This window comes from Barbus barbus (assembly GCF_936440315.1).
Source record: "Barbus barbus genome assembly, chromosome: 32".
NCBI classification, from domain to species: Eukaryota; Metazoa; Chordata; class Actinopteri; order Cypriniformes; family Cyprinidae; genus Barbus; species Barbus barbus.
Genome location: NC_136760.1, coordinates 12,312,419 through 12,328,015, shown reverse-complemented (window position 1 = coordinate 12,328,015; position 15,597 = coordinate 12,312,419). Strand labels below are relative to the sequence as shown.

The 15,597-nt window shown below is 34.3% G+C and overlaps 1 protein-coding gene across 2 annotated transcripts in view; it reads right to left on the bottom strand.

Moving 5' to 3' along the window:
• Positions 1–3,707: 3,707 nt before the first annotated feature.
• LOC306852637 (pleckstrin homology domain-containing family A member 1-like) overlaps positions 3,708–15,597 on the bottom strand; it is a 35,396-nt gene continuing 23,506 nt past the window's right edge. The window contains exons 6-12 of one of the 2 annotated variants that reach the window (XM_079389634.1): positions 13,924–14,052; positions 13,541–13,678; positions 13,065–13,133; positions 11,104–11,168; positions 10,061–10,124; positions 8,765–8,854; positions 3,708–4,363 (exon numbers count right to left, since the gene is read on the bottom strand). In XM_079389634.1, coding sequence (XP_079245760.1) covers positions 4,058–4,363; positions 8,765–8,854; positions 10,061–10,124; positions 11,104–11,168; positions 13,065–13,133; positions 13,541–13,678; positions 13,924–14,052 — 861 coding nt within the window. In that variant the 3' untranslated portion in view covers positions 3,708–4,057. Of the gene's footprint in view, positions 4,364–7,948; positions 8,411–8,764; positions 8,855–10,060; positions 10,125–11,103; positions 11,169–13,064; positions 13,134–13,540; positions 13,679–13,923; positions 14,053–15,597 lie in introns of those variants that run through there. The other variant, XM_079389635.1, reaches the window with a different exon arrangement.

Below are 15,597 nucleotides of genomic sequence, written 5' to 3'. Positions count from 1 at the left end.
AGGATGATTAGAAAGGATGAGTTTGGAGACTTCTGCCTCAGAGAGTGAAGAGAAGGATGTGAACGAGTGTATGTTTGCTGGTAAGATGTACTTGACAGATTGTGGTGAGGAAAATTGTGCCCTGATGGTTTTAATTTTATTAATGAAGAAAGTGGCAAAGTCGTCAGCTGTTAGAGTTGATGAAGGAGAAGGAGGAGGAGGACAAAGAGGCGAGGAAAGTGTTCATGAAAAGAGCATGCGAGAGTTAGACGAATTGTTAATTTTGTTATGATAGTATGTCCTTTTAGCAGTGGAGACATTAGCAGAGAAGGAAGAGAGGAGTGAATGATACACATTAAGGTAAGTAGGATTTTTTTTATTTGCGCCACACCCTTTCAGCAGCCCTGAGCTTAGAATGATGTTTGCGGAGAACATCTGACAGCCAAGGAGTAGAAGGGGTGGTATGTGCAGGCCTGGAAGACAGTGTGCAGACAGTGTATAAACCAGATGTAAGAGTGGAGCAGAAAGTATCAGTAGCACTGTTATCATCAAGAGATTCTAACTGTTTACGGGAAGCGAAGATGAAACCTTAGCAGACAGCCGGGAGGGTGAGAGTGAGCGAAAACTTGGAACAGTGGTGAAGTTTCCCAGGAGTGGCCGGCCTACCAAAATTACTCAAAGAGCGCAACGACGACTCATCCAGGAGGTCATAAAAGAACCCAGAACAACATCTAAAGAACTGCAGGCCTCACTTGCCTCAATTAAGTTCAGTGTTCATGATTCAACAATAAGAAAGAGACTGGGAAAAAACGGCAAAAAGAACACAAAGGCTCTTCTCACATTTGCCAAAAAATATCTCGATTATCCCCAAGACTTTTGGCCAAATATTCTGTGGGCTGATGAGACAAAAGTTTAACTTTTTGGAAGGTGTGTGTCCAGTTACATCTAGCGTAAAACCAGCACAGGATTTCATAAAAAGAACATCATACCAACAGTCAAACATGGTGGTGGTAGTGTGACGGTCTGGGGCTACATTGCAGCTTCAGGACCTGAATGACTTGCCATAATTGATGGAACCATGAATTCTGCACTTTATCAGAAAATCCTGAAGGAGAATGTCTGGCTGTCAATGACCTCAAGCACACTTGGGTTATGCAGCAGGACAATGATACCAAACACACCAGCAAGTCCACCTCTGAATGGCTCAAGAAAAACAAAATTAAGGTTTTGGAGTGGCCAAGTCAAAGTCCGGACTTAAATCCGATTGAGATGCTGTGGTCTGACCTTAAACAGTCCATCCATGCTTGAAAACCCTCCAATGTGGCTGAATTAAAACAATTCTGCAAAGAATAGTGGGCTAAAATTCATCCACAGCGATGTGAAAGACTCATCGCCAGTTATCACCGCAAATGGTGGCACAACCAGTTATTAGATTTAGGGGGCAATTACTTTTTCACGTAGGGCCAGGCAGGTTTGGACAGCTTTTTTCCCTTAATAAATGAAATCATTATCTCAAAACTGCATTTTGTATTTACTCAGGTTATCTTTGTGTAATATTAAAATTTGTTTGATGATCTGAATCATTCAAGTGTGACAAATATGCTAAAAAAAAAAAAACGAAGGGAGCAAAAACTTTTTCACACCACTGTGGATTATTTGTTGTAACCTGTATTGCATTTGAACCATTTTCTGCTAATAATTATATTCTCATATTAGTATTTTCTGTATAATTACATACATACACTACCAGTCAAAAGTTTGCAATGAATTTTTTACTTTTTAAAAGAAGTCTCTTATGCTTACCAAGCTACATTTAGTTTTATGATCAGAAATATGGTACACATTAACTAACATTAACAATGAGCAATGCAATGACCGGTAGTGTATGTCTGCAGTGTGCAGTAGGCTCATCCATCTTCAACATTTCAGCACATTGTTTTTCCTGTGCAACTGACGATAGACATTACAGACAATAAATGTCAGCAAAACTTCTTTATACAAAGATGATTATAAATCCTCTAACCTTAACCACATCCTAACTGAAAATTTCCTGTATTTTTACAGTTATTTTAAAATTTTATTTACTTTATTTTTAGATGGTTTTTTCAAATGAAGATATCCACAAAAGGTTGGTTTTGTCGGTATTGGCTCACTTCTGGGTACAGATTTGTCCCCAATATGGTTAAGTAGGCGTGCACGCACGCACACTTAGTAACTGTAATACTTATTTTGTATGTATATAAAGCTAATTCTAACTAACCCTCAATCAAACCATGACTCTAAAAAAAAAAAAAACATTTTGATTAATTTCAAAAATGTATAGTGTTTCCAGCCAACAACTACATACATTACACATGAAAAAACATGTTGCAGTGTCCACAATATCCACAATAAAACATCATACAGTATTTATCATTGGGTCACTGACTCTGTTTGCATTCACACTAATACAAACATATGGACCCTTTTCACATATTTGTGCTACCATTTGCTTCAGTAGTAAAATAACATTTTTATAACTACAAAACGGGATACAAATATAGAGAGATTGACTACAGCAGTCAGAAGAGAGAAATGCTGTATGTCAAATTTGCAATATGAAACAAAGTAAAAAGGTAATATGAAACAAAGTATAGTGTTACATTTTGTACAAATGTACATTGCAATTTAAAAAGAGAGCGAAAGAGAGAAAGAAAGAGGGGAGAGAGAGAGAGAGAGAGAGTGAGAGAGAGAGAATATATTTTAAAATAATAAAAAAAAAAAAAAAAAAAAAAAAAACTTGGCTAGATTTTCAATGTTTATAAGATACAAGTCTGTGAAAAGGGTCCATTCAACAGTGTTTAGTGGATGTCTGTGCTTTAGGCTCAATTAATTAACATTATATAATGCTTTAGGTATCATGAACGATAAACAATACTCACAGTGTTAATTAATGTTCTTCTACATATACTAATATATTTGTTACATGCTGAAAACTCAAAAAAACATTTCAAGTACAAACATTCATTGAATTAACATTATATAAAAAAAAGTTTGTATATGAAAAAAATATTAATCGTAATTGTGGAACATTATTATTCATCCAACGTTCGTGATAGCTTACGTAATGAATTAACTGATGTTAACAAATTGAACCTTTTTGTAAAATCTAAACAAAAATTAACAAACGTCTGGAGTTTTTTTTTTTTGTATATGTAGAAATACAGAGTCATACGTACACATGCATCTGACAAACAGAAGTGCCACTAAACAGAGTCTTGCTCTCAAATGAGAGTTGTCACATGGTGAGTCAGAAACACACCATAAAGAGTGGCAGTGTGTTTTACACTGAAATATAACAAAACACATTCTCCCTACAGCAATACAAAACATATCGGTAGAAGCTTGTGGGGGTCAAACACAAAGTCCAATTCAATTTATACGTAAATCATTCCAACAACAAAAAAATAGAAAACGAAATTCAATTACCACTGAAAAGCAAGACAACCAAGAAGGAATATGTTACTGTAGGACAAAGTACGAAGCAAACCGGAATTTATGTATTTAAGGATTTCAGTGGCCTTACTGATATCAGCAAAATGTAGCATTTATTTATCAGTATCAGTTTGATTAGGTCAATACTGGAAACTACGGTTTTAATATTAATTAAGTTATTTTTATTATATATGTTTTTTTTTAAATAAAAATAAATACTTTATTTTATTTAAACAATATATTTCCCAGTTTTTGACTGTACATTAAGTGTTTTGATGCCTGATTCCATCAATTCACTTTATGTATATGGTATTTTAGATTTAAAAACAGGAAAAAAAAAACCCACAATAGATTTACAATATTAACTATAATATCGCTTTTTGGTTGTAATAGGAAAATAATCGACTATTGGTAACAGAAACTTTTTGGTGCCTCAATGAATTTTCTGGTTTGAACTTGTTGCAGTTTTTTAAGAGGCATGATTGGGGAAAACTCCATATCCCATGGTTCACTGGGCTTGATTCACATTCATCCCGAGTCTCTGTTCTGCTTTTAGCGTTAATAGTTTGTTGTAATGTGTGTGTGTTATATACCAAGTACATCGTTACACCTGGGTAACATGCAGGTCTTCATCTTGTGGGATATCCGGAGGCTGTGTTAAGCCACTTCTCATTTGCCATGGTGACAAGTTGTTAGCATTTACTTGAAGAAGATTTGGGGCGTCTCTTGCAGTGACAGGCGCGATCGTGGCCCCGGGCGCAGGCTGTTCAGGTCTGGCCCCTCCCACGCCATGCCGAGGGCCCGAGGGGGAACGGCATTCTGGGTAATGGAGTTCGGTGGGGAGGGGTGAGCAAGGAGTTGAGAGACTCTGTTCGTTAGAGTAGAAGATGAAGGTGTGCTCAGCGTGCTCCTGTGGAGATTGAGGAACGGTTACAGAACGCAGCATCAGTCAGGACACAGGAAACCACTTTAGTGAAAGGGAAGATGGAGGAAAAAAACTCAAGAACAAGAGCAGGTGAAGTAAGAGGAACAGCAGGAAGTTTAGAACATGGGCGGCAGTCACGTCAGCGCGCAGTGGCAGTGAAAGCTACAGCAGACAGGAGGCTGGAGATCAGTCTGGGATATAGCAGGAACAGGTCAACTGCTAGTGCAGAAAGAGGGCTTGTGTTTGGGTTGTTAGTGTCTCAGTGTCAAGTTTAATCTCTGAAAGGGAAAAATGAGAGGTGAAAATCAGCTTAAAACAGCATTCAATGAAGGCACAGACAGAAAAAAGGATTCAACATATAAAGGCAGGTTAAATAAAAGCTCTGAGGAGAGCTTTCATTTGTAATATTTTTAAATTCAAAACTAAAGGCCTGTCAACAACAACGTGTTCATTTTAATTTCCCAATTCTTTTTTTTTTTTTTTGTATTAGTCTGAACAGAAATGCAAAAAACATTATATAAAATTGACTGAATTTTTGTGAGGAACATATGTGTTGGTGTGAACAGGCCTTAACGTTAATGAAATCCCTTGTGAAAAAGCATACTTTAGAATTATTTTAAAAAGAGCAATTATTATTGAAACAATGTTCTTCAAAAGAACACGCTTCAGTGCAAAATGAATTTAACTGCATGTTATTTACAATTAAATGAACATTAATTATAGCTTAAATTAATTTTAAATGCAATTAGTTGAACTTTGTGCTTCTTTGATGCACTTAAGTAGGACTTAAGTAAATTTTGATATGTAATTTCATAATTATGTCTGAAATATGGCTATAAAGTGACAAGAATTTATGGTAAATTGAAATATACTTTTAAGCAATTTTTATTGAAACTTGAATGCCATGTTTTAAAACATTTGTAATTGCACATATGTAATGTTAACATTAAAGGAAAACATCTTTTCCTAGTCACATATGACTAGCGTCTACATTATTTCAAAGAGATTTGATTAAAATAAATAAATAAATATGTGACTTAGTGCATTGTTAATACTAACATTTAGATGTAAATTTAGTAATGTCCTGTAATTGAAAAAAAAATAATACAAAAAATAATAATATTTAAAGAAAAGCAGGTGAGGTTAAGAAATGGATTGTAAACTGTATGTAAATAGAAGTGGGCATCAAACATGATGAATACAAAATGATATGACAGATTAGATATGTTGAAAATAATATATAGTATATGATGAAAAAATGTTATGTAATGTAATAGTAACACTTTAGTTTAGGGACCACTTCTAACTATTAACTAGCATGCATATTTCTAGCATATTGGCTGTTTATTAGTACATAAAAAGGATGTAATGCCTTATTCTGCATGTCCATATTTGAGATTTCTTTATCCTACCCCATGCCTAAACTTAAAAACTACAACCCGAATTCTGGAAATGTTGGGACGTTTTTTAAATTTGAGTAAAATGAAAACTAAAATACGTTCAAATCACATGAGCCAATATTTTAATTACGATAGAACATAGATAACATCAATGTTTAAAGTGAGAAATTTTACACTTTTATCCACTAAATGAGCTCATTTCAAATTTGATGCCTGCTACAAGGTCTCAAAAAAGTTGGCACGGGGGCAACAAAGGGCTGAAAAAGCAAGACATTTTGAAAAGATTCAGTTGGGAGAACATCTAGCAACTAATTAAGTTAATTGACATCAGGTCTGTAACATGATTAGCTATAAAATGGAAGTCTTAGAGAGGCAGAGTCTCTTAGAAGCAAAGATGGGCAGAGGTTCTCCAATCTGTGAAAGAGTGCGTAAAAAGATTGTGGAATACTTTAAAAAAAACATTCCTCAACATCAAATTGCAAAGGATTTGCAAATCTCTACAGTGCATAACATCATCAAAAGATTCAGAGAAACTGGAGAAATCTCTGTGCGTAAAGGACAAGGTCGAAGACCTTTGTTGGATGCCCTCAGATGACACTGCATCACTAATTGGCATGATTCTGTCATTTACATTACTAAATGGGCCCAGGAATACTTCCAGAATCCATTGTCGGTAAACACAATCCACCATGCCATCTGCAGATGCCAACTAAATCTCTATCATGCAAAAAGGAAGTCATATGTGAACATGGTTATGAACAGTGTACTGTAAGAATTACAAATATAGGTGGATATTTATATCTTTATAAGAAAATTAGGTGGTTTATAAGAGTCCTCTTTATTATCTGTAATAGTATCATTTACTTAAGATTTGATAATTAGATTTGAGTTTAATTAAACTCAACAAAATTAATTCAAAAGTTCTTGCATAAAGTTCAATACAAACTTGAAATTTCGCAATTGTGTACTACATCTATTAAACTGAATTAATAATTCCAGGTGCGCTCATGATGAGTTTATTGAAATGACTCACTGTTCATAAAAGTAGAGTAATGCTCAACTACCAGATGGCAAATGGAAATGTTTAAATTATTAAATATTTTTATGAATCAGTGTGGACCCACTAGTAAATATTGTCCTGCTGTGCTGGCAAACTTCAAGATTCAATCATTGTTTTTACATCATGCAGCACTGTATGGATATCCTTAATACATTCTATTTTTATTATTCCTCTCCATAAATGTTTAAAATTAATTCAGCACGAACAGATTAAAGTACAGACACTGTTCAGCCTTAATTAGATCATTTCAGTGTGTTATGTCTTTTTTTTTTTAATAGACACTACATTTTTCTTAAGTTTAGGATTTAAGTTAAAAAATCTTGAACTGCAAGAATGTGCTCCAGTGTAATATTTATCAATCCATCTTTTATAATTGTATATTTTATAATTGAGTCACAGTAAAATTGACAAACTAAATTGTGACTGGTCTTCTTTTTATCTATTTGCATACTGAATTGTCTTTCTTGCATATATTTAAATTAATATTTTATATACGATCTTTCTTCACTCAAATAAAAAAAGACAGTTTTATAGCTGAGCTAAAACAAAATAAAGCGAAAATTTTGCAAAAAAATTATTAAGAGTTTAAAATAAAGTTTTATGAGAAAACAAATCATTATACAAAAATAAAAACAAGATAAACCAACTTTATTATTATTTTTTTAACCTGCCACTAAAACACTTATTGTAATAAAGTGTATGCATTTAGTTTACAATCTAATCTCATAATATTAACGACTTTGATATTTGCATACTGAATTGTCTTTCTTGCATATATATAAATTACTTTTTAGAAAAAAATGTCTTTTACATTGAATATACCGTATATTTTTAAATATGAAATTAATTACATTAAAAAAAATCAATTACGATTTTTTAAATTCAGTAAATTACATTAGAATGTCTCACTATAAATCAATGTTATCAATGTTTCACTGAGCCTTGGACAGCAGTTTTATTTTAGTATCACTGAAATTATTATTTTTTTTTTATACTTCGTTTTAATTTTTTATTTCAGTTTTGTTTTTTTTTAGTACACAAAGTGAAACTAAATTAAACTGAGAAATGCTGCCTTCGTAACTAGGTGAAAGAAAATGTTTTTTTTTTTTCTATATTTAATTTGATTTCAGTTAACGTTTATTTTGTTTCAAGTAACTTTCTACTTTTATGGTTGTGATTTTAGCCTCACTTTTAGTTTTAGTTGACTACAATAACCCTGCTGCACAGAAGTGTGGGTAATCAGATGAATGCTTGAGAAGATTAGTATGGATGTTCCAAAGTGTATAAAAAGAGAAAATGGGGATGAAGGATGTCAAAGGCCACTATAGAATGACATGAGGTTTGGTCTTAGTTTGGTTTGTCTGCGGGGTTGGATTATTTAGGTGAGGCACCTCTACCCTGCTCAGAACTAGTTCAAGGACTACAGTCCTCTAAAATCTGAGCAGGGGCCGGATGCAAACAAACAGGGACAAAGCGCAAGGGGTTTGTTCTCAACACATACGTGCTGCATTCACCATTGCAGGATGTATACATCTGTATACAAGGGTTTGAGAGCCGCCTGGCCTGACGCATCTGTAACATAGCGCACATTCATTAGACACGGACACGGCAGAAAAGAGAACAGAGACAGACAGGCACAAAGAGGATATACTAGGATGGGCAGTCTGGTAAATCGGGCCAGTTTTTGAGCGGACAATGACAAATGTTTAATTTTAGGATAAACTGTCGTTTTGAGATTGGATTTTTGGTCATTTCAGCAGTAAACTATAAATGAGTGACATTTGAAGAGACACATGGTTGGGCTGAACATGGACAGGATGTGTGGCTACAAAACACTTCACAAAAGACAAATCAAACCACACAAAACACAAAAGAGCACAAAACGGCTAAGAACGCAGAATGTCACTAAACAAAGGCAATTCTTACTGAGGCTGCTGAGCGTCCAGGACCCCGTTGGGCCACTATGGCTCCAGAGATAGCCTTGATCCAGCTGTGCATCTCGTCTGGGCTGTCCGACTGAGACAGAGAACAATAGAGTGCCACCTCAGATTAAAAGGTAACATAACAAACTTATTGTTCTGATCACAAATGTGATTTCCAGTCATTTTATTGAGACAAGAAATCAGGTTTTTGCTGCTAAAAACGAGTCAAGAAATATAAATGTTATATTCCATCTGATATAACATTTCTAAAGATGTAATTTATCTCCACTGCAACGTAATGGGACAAAACTAAACAATAGCCAAAACTATTGTCCCATTACAATAAAAGTTGTTTACATTAAAAATGCAGAGTCCAATGATAAAACACAGAAGGCTATATTAAAGGGTTTATATTTTTATATGCCATAAAGGTGCATTAAATTAAATCACAAGAATGGTCCCACTTTATATTAGGTGGCTTTAACTACTATGTACTTACATTTAAATTAATAATTTAGTACAATGCAATGATTGTGTATGTACATGTTTTTACATTGTACTTATATTTAAAAAATACCTATATGTAATTACGTCTGTAATTAATTTCTGTAATTACATTTATAAATACACTATTAACCCATCCCTTACACCTACCCATACCTCCAAACCTGTCCCTAACCTTACCCGTATCCCACCTCAATAGCAGCAAAAGTGTTTTGCAATACAATATGAACACAATAAGTACATTGTACTTATTTTTGATGTAAGTACATAGTAGTTAAGGCCACCTAATATAAAGTGTGACCATAAGAATAAATACATTTATACAAAACAAAATTTTATTGGACCCCAAAGTTTTGAAAAGTAGTGTGAAATCACTTCATCCCTTCAGTGCTTTATTTATTATACTTCATTTTGATTTTCAGATTTTTTTTTTTTTAAATGAAAGTCAGTGTTTTAGTGCCATGTTAAAAAAAAGAAAAAAAAAAGAAAATATTGAGAATAAACTCATAATGTTTTGAGAATAATCTTCTAATAGTATGAGAAAATAAGTGTTATGTTTAAAATAATCACTGCTTTTATATTGTAATGTTACAACTTTATTTTTCAAAACAACTTTGTTGAAAAACACTTATGATATTATTCTAAAATCATATAAAGCAATATTATTATTATTTTTTTAACCCACCACTAAAACACTACTGTAAGAAAGAGTATGCATTTAGTTTACCATCAAATATTAAGGGACACCCCAATAGAGAGGGTGAAGAATTAACAAAATAAATTAATACATTCCTACCTGAATGTAGAAAGTTCTTGAGGTAGTAACCAGTTCAAAAAGATTGTCCCTCAAAATCAAGTCACTAAAAACACAAATAGGTATTAGACTCAACAGAATTATGGGTAAAATCCTAAACTGTTGAAACAGCACAGCAGCACAGATGCATGATAGGAATGCTGTTATTGTTTATTACTGTTTGTTTGTGCACTATTATGAAAGGTCTGCCCAAGTCCCAAACAGCATAACTTTTAAACATTGTGAACTGTCACATGTTCACATTAAGATAAACTTGGCGGCCTGGAGTAAATAAAAATATAACAAATGTTATGTTTGCCTGACCTATCCTGACAGAACACATACATCACCATGACGTCTGTTCAGAGTGTGTTTTCATCCGGAAGATCACATTTTTAAAAGGTTATATATTACTAACGTCACTTGACAGATGATTTCTCTTTTCTGGTTTTTCAGACGTAATAACAATCTGTGCCTATAGTGAGTTGTCCAACACAATCACAGTTTAAATGCATGCATTTAAAGTTACAACTAAATGGAAGTAGCAACAGATCTTTTCTTCCTTATTGTGATGTATATCTGAGTGTAACGGATTATGAATTAAGAAAAATTGTTGTTTATAAAATACATATGGGTGAATTTTCATTTAATGATGGTGCGCTGTGTTCAGTGATTTTAATGTTAAAATACTTTCCCACTTTATATCCCACTTTAAAGTGCAACTATAAGTAAACCATTGAGACAGTACATTGAGTAGAATTTGTTTACACAGTTTTTCTCTGGCTGTATGTATGGGGCACGACTTCCTTTTTGTGGAAAACTGAATGACAAGGGGTTTGGCAGAAGCATATTTGGAAACCATTTTTCCAAACAAAACAAAACAAAACAAAACAAGACAAGACAAAAACACAAGACGACAAAACAACACAAAGCAAAACAAGACAAAAAAACCAAAAAAAAAACCAAACAAAACTAACGTTATGACTAAACAAAACAAAAAGAAAACAAAAACAACAAAACAACAGCACAAATGAAGCACTGCTGACCTTTGTTTACACTCCTGCACCTTGTTCACTTCTTTCAGAGGAATAACTCGTAATGGCTCCCGCTCCTAACAAAAGAGTTTTATTCAGTAATGAATTAAATATTGCCTTTATTTCATGTGAATGATTGAACAAGCACTGAGCAAACAATTCAGCCATGCTGAGTGTGTGCAGTGAGGAAGTGCAGGCCCAAACAGGGTGCTGCAGTGAGCGCAGACCTGTGATTATCAGCCCTGAAATAGCCTTTATTGGCATCTACTGTATGATTTAGCCTTTGACCAAGCCTCCTTCCTATGCCTGCCCTCCTCACTCAAACACACACTCTCATACACACACACACTCTCTCACACACACACACACACACACACACACACACACACACACACACACACACACACAGAGAGAATCACTTGCTTCCTGTTGCTTCCAGTTGCCGAAGCTGTAACAAGTTCTTGTCACTAACAGCATTACAGTTGTCTTTTCCTATGGCATTTAACAAATAAAGGACATTGCAACCACAGATCATAGTCCATTAGCCTCTAATTACTTCGACGGAAATCTGAATATAGTCAAGGTTTGGTTCAGTTTAAAAAGATTTGATTTCATACAATTATGTTTGTATGATTTGTGACAGTTTCACAATTGAAAATAGGTCAAGAATTGTATTTTGGATGTGAAATTAAACATTCACAGTAAGGTTTGTTAGACTTTGTAAGATTTTGTTTATATGACTAACTCAATTTTCACTGTCAGAGGAAAAAGATCAGTTTAATAGTCTCTGCTATTCTTAACTTCATGGGAATAAAAATAATTAGGCTTCTATAAATCCGTGGGAAATAATGTTTGTCAAAAATTTTCCACAGGAAGTTGTGTGTTTGAACAGTGGAACAACTTTCCTTTGTTCTGCCCCCTCAGTCAAAACTATTTATAACCGTTTACCATGATTTTAAACCACTATAGCCGAAAAATGAGCCAACATGGCAGTCACTTTATTTGAGTTATATGCTAAACAATTGTCCTTCCATCGATACTCCAATGAGTTTTTTTTATTTACATAAAAAAAATGAATTGCTTGGTACAGTGTCCTTATTATGATCATTTTGTATTGCAAACACTTTTGCTGCTATTGAGGTGGGATACGGTTAATGTTTTGGATATTATGGTTAGGTTTATAGTACGGTCAGCAGTGCATTTATAGATATAATTACAGAAATGGTTAATGAATTAAAATGGTATTTTTTGCTCGTGCATTCTACAGGCTCCCAGTTTCAAAATATAGATTTTAATATTATCAGAAAAATAATCTATTTATTACAGTACTGTAGTGCACCCCTAAAGTTCTTTAATGCACTCTTAAATTTTTCAACTCCTTGGTAAAAATGCATCAAGCCCAGCAGATATTTTTAACTTAACAGAATTATATGTGTTTCTAAAACATAATTATGAATTCCCCAAAATTCTTATGAGATTTAAGAGGAAGATGTGCTTCCAGTGTAGTCCTAAAGCAATCGCCACTGATATAGACATGTTCTGACACAGTCAGCTTGTTGACACACAGAAAGAGGAATTCATAACACTGTGAACAAGTTCAAACAACCACCAGGGTACGCGCACACACACACACACACACACACACACACACACACACACGGTCTTGTAGCCTCCACTGGACACAAGCTTTCACTCCCACATGAGTCACTGGTCTAATTCTGGGGGCACATATGTAAATATACTTCATTGGTGAAATGTGTTTGGACACAGGATCAGATGGCATGAACAAAACACAGGCCGGACTTTCATTTATCAGATGGGAGCTTATAGACGGGTTCATAGACACACAGATGCAAAACTCAATGAAAACAAAGAGCTGGACAGGTCAATGGGTTTGAGAAGAATTCAAGGTCAACAGCAGTGTGCAGAACTCACAGATGCAGGAGGAGGAAGCAAGAGAGGGAGAGACTAACCATGTCTGATTTGAAGTAGCTTAGGACATTGTCATCCAGCAAGAAGTATCTCCTTTTCCAGTTTTTCATCTAGAGAAAGACAAAAAGACATATCTGACCAAAAGAAAGCTGCCAGGTTTGAAAGTTACTTTGTGTGAGCTGTGCTTTATATGTTGCTATGCTAGATATCGAACCTTTTTTTGTCTGTGAAACGTCACCTAAATTTCGCTAATGTGAATTTAATCTTATTTATATGTATTTTATGTAAGTAGCCTGCTATACTTGTTATATCACTGACTTACCTTACATGCTATCAGAATTTCATCCTGCTTTTTGCCAAATAAATATAAGCAACTGCATCAAATAGGATATTTTTGCTCAGTGCAGGCCTCTGAATAAATGGGAGGTGTTTTTCCCCTCCTCAAGTATGAGCTCCATATTCTATGTCATATTATATGAGCCCTAAAAGTCTGATGTATGAAACACTTTTTACTTACCACAGCTCCCTGTTTGACACAATATCCAGCTTTAATGACCGACTGGTCTTGGTTACTCCGGCTCAGGTAAAACGGCAGCTGACCAGGAGGTTTCCTCATCCCGCTCTTGTCTGCACCATTCTGACTTTCCCCCTTTTCCTGAGAGCCAGTCACATACAACAATTTTGATTACATCTATTTTTTATTCAAATGTGTTGCATTAGCTACATCAGTAATGATACTGCACAAACACATGGTAAATAAAAGTGGTAATCATTCAGTAACATGATATACATCAAAGTATAAACCAACTGATTATATTATCATAAAACTGCTCAGTGTTTCTTACAGGATTTTGGTTTTGCATTTTTAATATATGTTACTGTGTCATGAGGTTAAATGACCTGTGTGGTGGTGATGATGGGCACTCCTGCAATGATTTCGGTCTTGTAGGACACTTGTTTTGTGGCACCCGATGTGTCCACACATGCTTCTGCTGTATTATGGGCCACCTGCTCACCTGACTTTGGCACCTGGAGAAGAAGTGAGAAAAGACAAACAAGCATAATGAATTTGTATGTGACAGCTGATTTCTTTATATATTTACACGTTATTTAATACAAAAAATGTCTGACAAGGACAATCAATTCCAAATCAAACCATTCCATTCGGGGTTCATACAGATTTCTGCCAAAAGATTTGACCAAAATATGTAAATAAGAGGACTGACCAGAGATGACAGTTTCTCTTTAAATACAAAATGATATATCAGCTTCTTTGTAAAGCTGCTCTTACAGATTCACAAAACAACATACATGGACATGTGCTGCTCAAAATGTTAAAATTAAATTATTTAAAATGAGCAGTGAGCTTGTAAAAATAAACCTCAGTCGCTTGTTTCTAATGTTGGTATCTACAGAGTTGTAGGTGCTACACACAGCCAGAAACAGCATAAGGTTGGAAGAACTTTGACACACACACTACAGTTTGGAGTCGGTAAGATTTTTAAGAAATTAATATTTTAATTCAGTGAGGACACATTACATCAGAGACAAGACATTTATAATGTTATAAAATTTCTATTTCAATTAAATGCTATCCTATTTAACGTTCTACTCATCTAAGAATATTGAAAAAAAGGTATCTTGGTTTCCACAAAAATACCAAGCAGCATAACTGCTTCTTGAGCATCAAATAAGCATATTAGAATGATTTCTGAAAAGGATCATTTGAGACTGAAGACTGGAGTAATGGCTGATGAAAATTCAGCTTTGCTATAAATGTAATACATTACATTTTAAATATATTAAAATGGTAAACTAATATAAAAATATTTAAAATAAAAATGTTACTTTAAATTTCAATTATATTTCACAATATTACTGTTTTTACTGTACTTTTGATCAAATAAATGCAGCCCTGGTGAATATTAGAGACTAAAACATCTTACTGATGCCAATGACTTTTTCTAATGATAATGATGGAATAATAGTGCGTAGCAAAGTCTTTAATCTTTTCATGTTGTTGCAATAAAAAACTGAAATTTAGACTAGACAAAACTATTTTTCTACTAAAAAAAATTTTCTTTTCCCCTCAGTGTAAATGAATAATTTGTCCTTCTGGTTCAGCCGATGCAGTGATCAACCACTTGCCAGTAGTGCTGTGGGGATGACAGTTCATCGTTTAGTGCCTTCAGGCAATAAACACTTCCCTCATCAATACACCATCACTACACATGCTGTCTCTGACACAAAACAAACTGTCAGTTCTAACCATGTTAGCATCCAGCGGCAAACACATCATGCACTCCATGATAATACTGCCATTAACATTCAAACAATGTTATTAGCAGCATCTACATTATGATCTGACATTGTCCATACTGAACATTCTGATTATGTATGAATCATAAATGAACTAACGTGTTTAAGCTGATTGAAGACGATTAAGTCAATATCAATCTCATCGATAGTTGGCATATGGCATAAGAATTGAAATTTTCAGCAAAAGAAAGCCAAGAACATGTACTGTGTATCTCTTTTTCACACTAGAGGTTGGGATGCAATCAATAGGGGTGT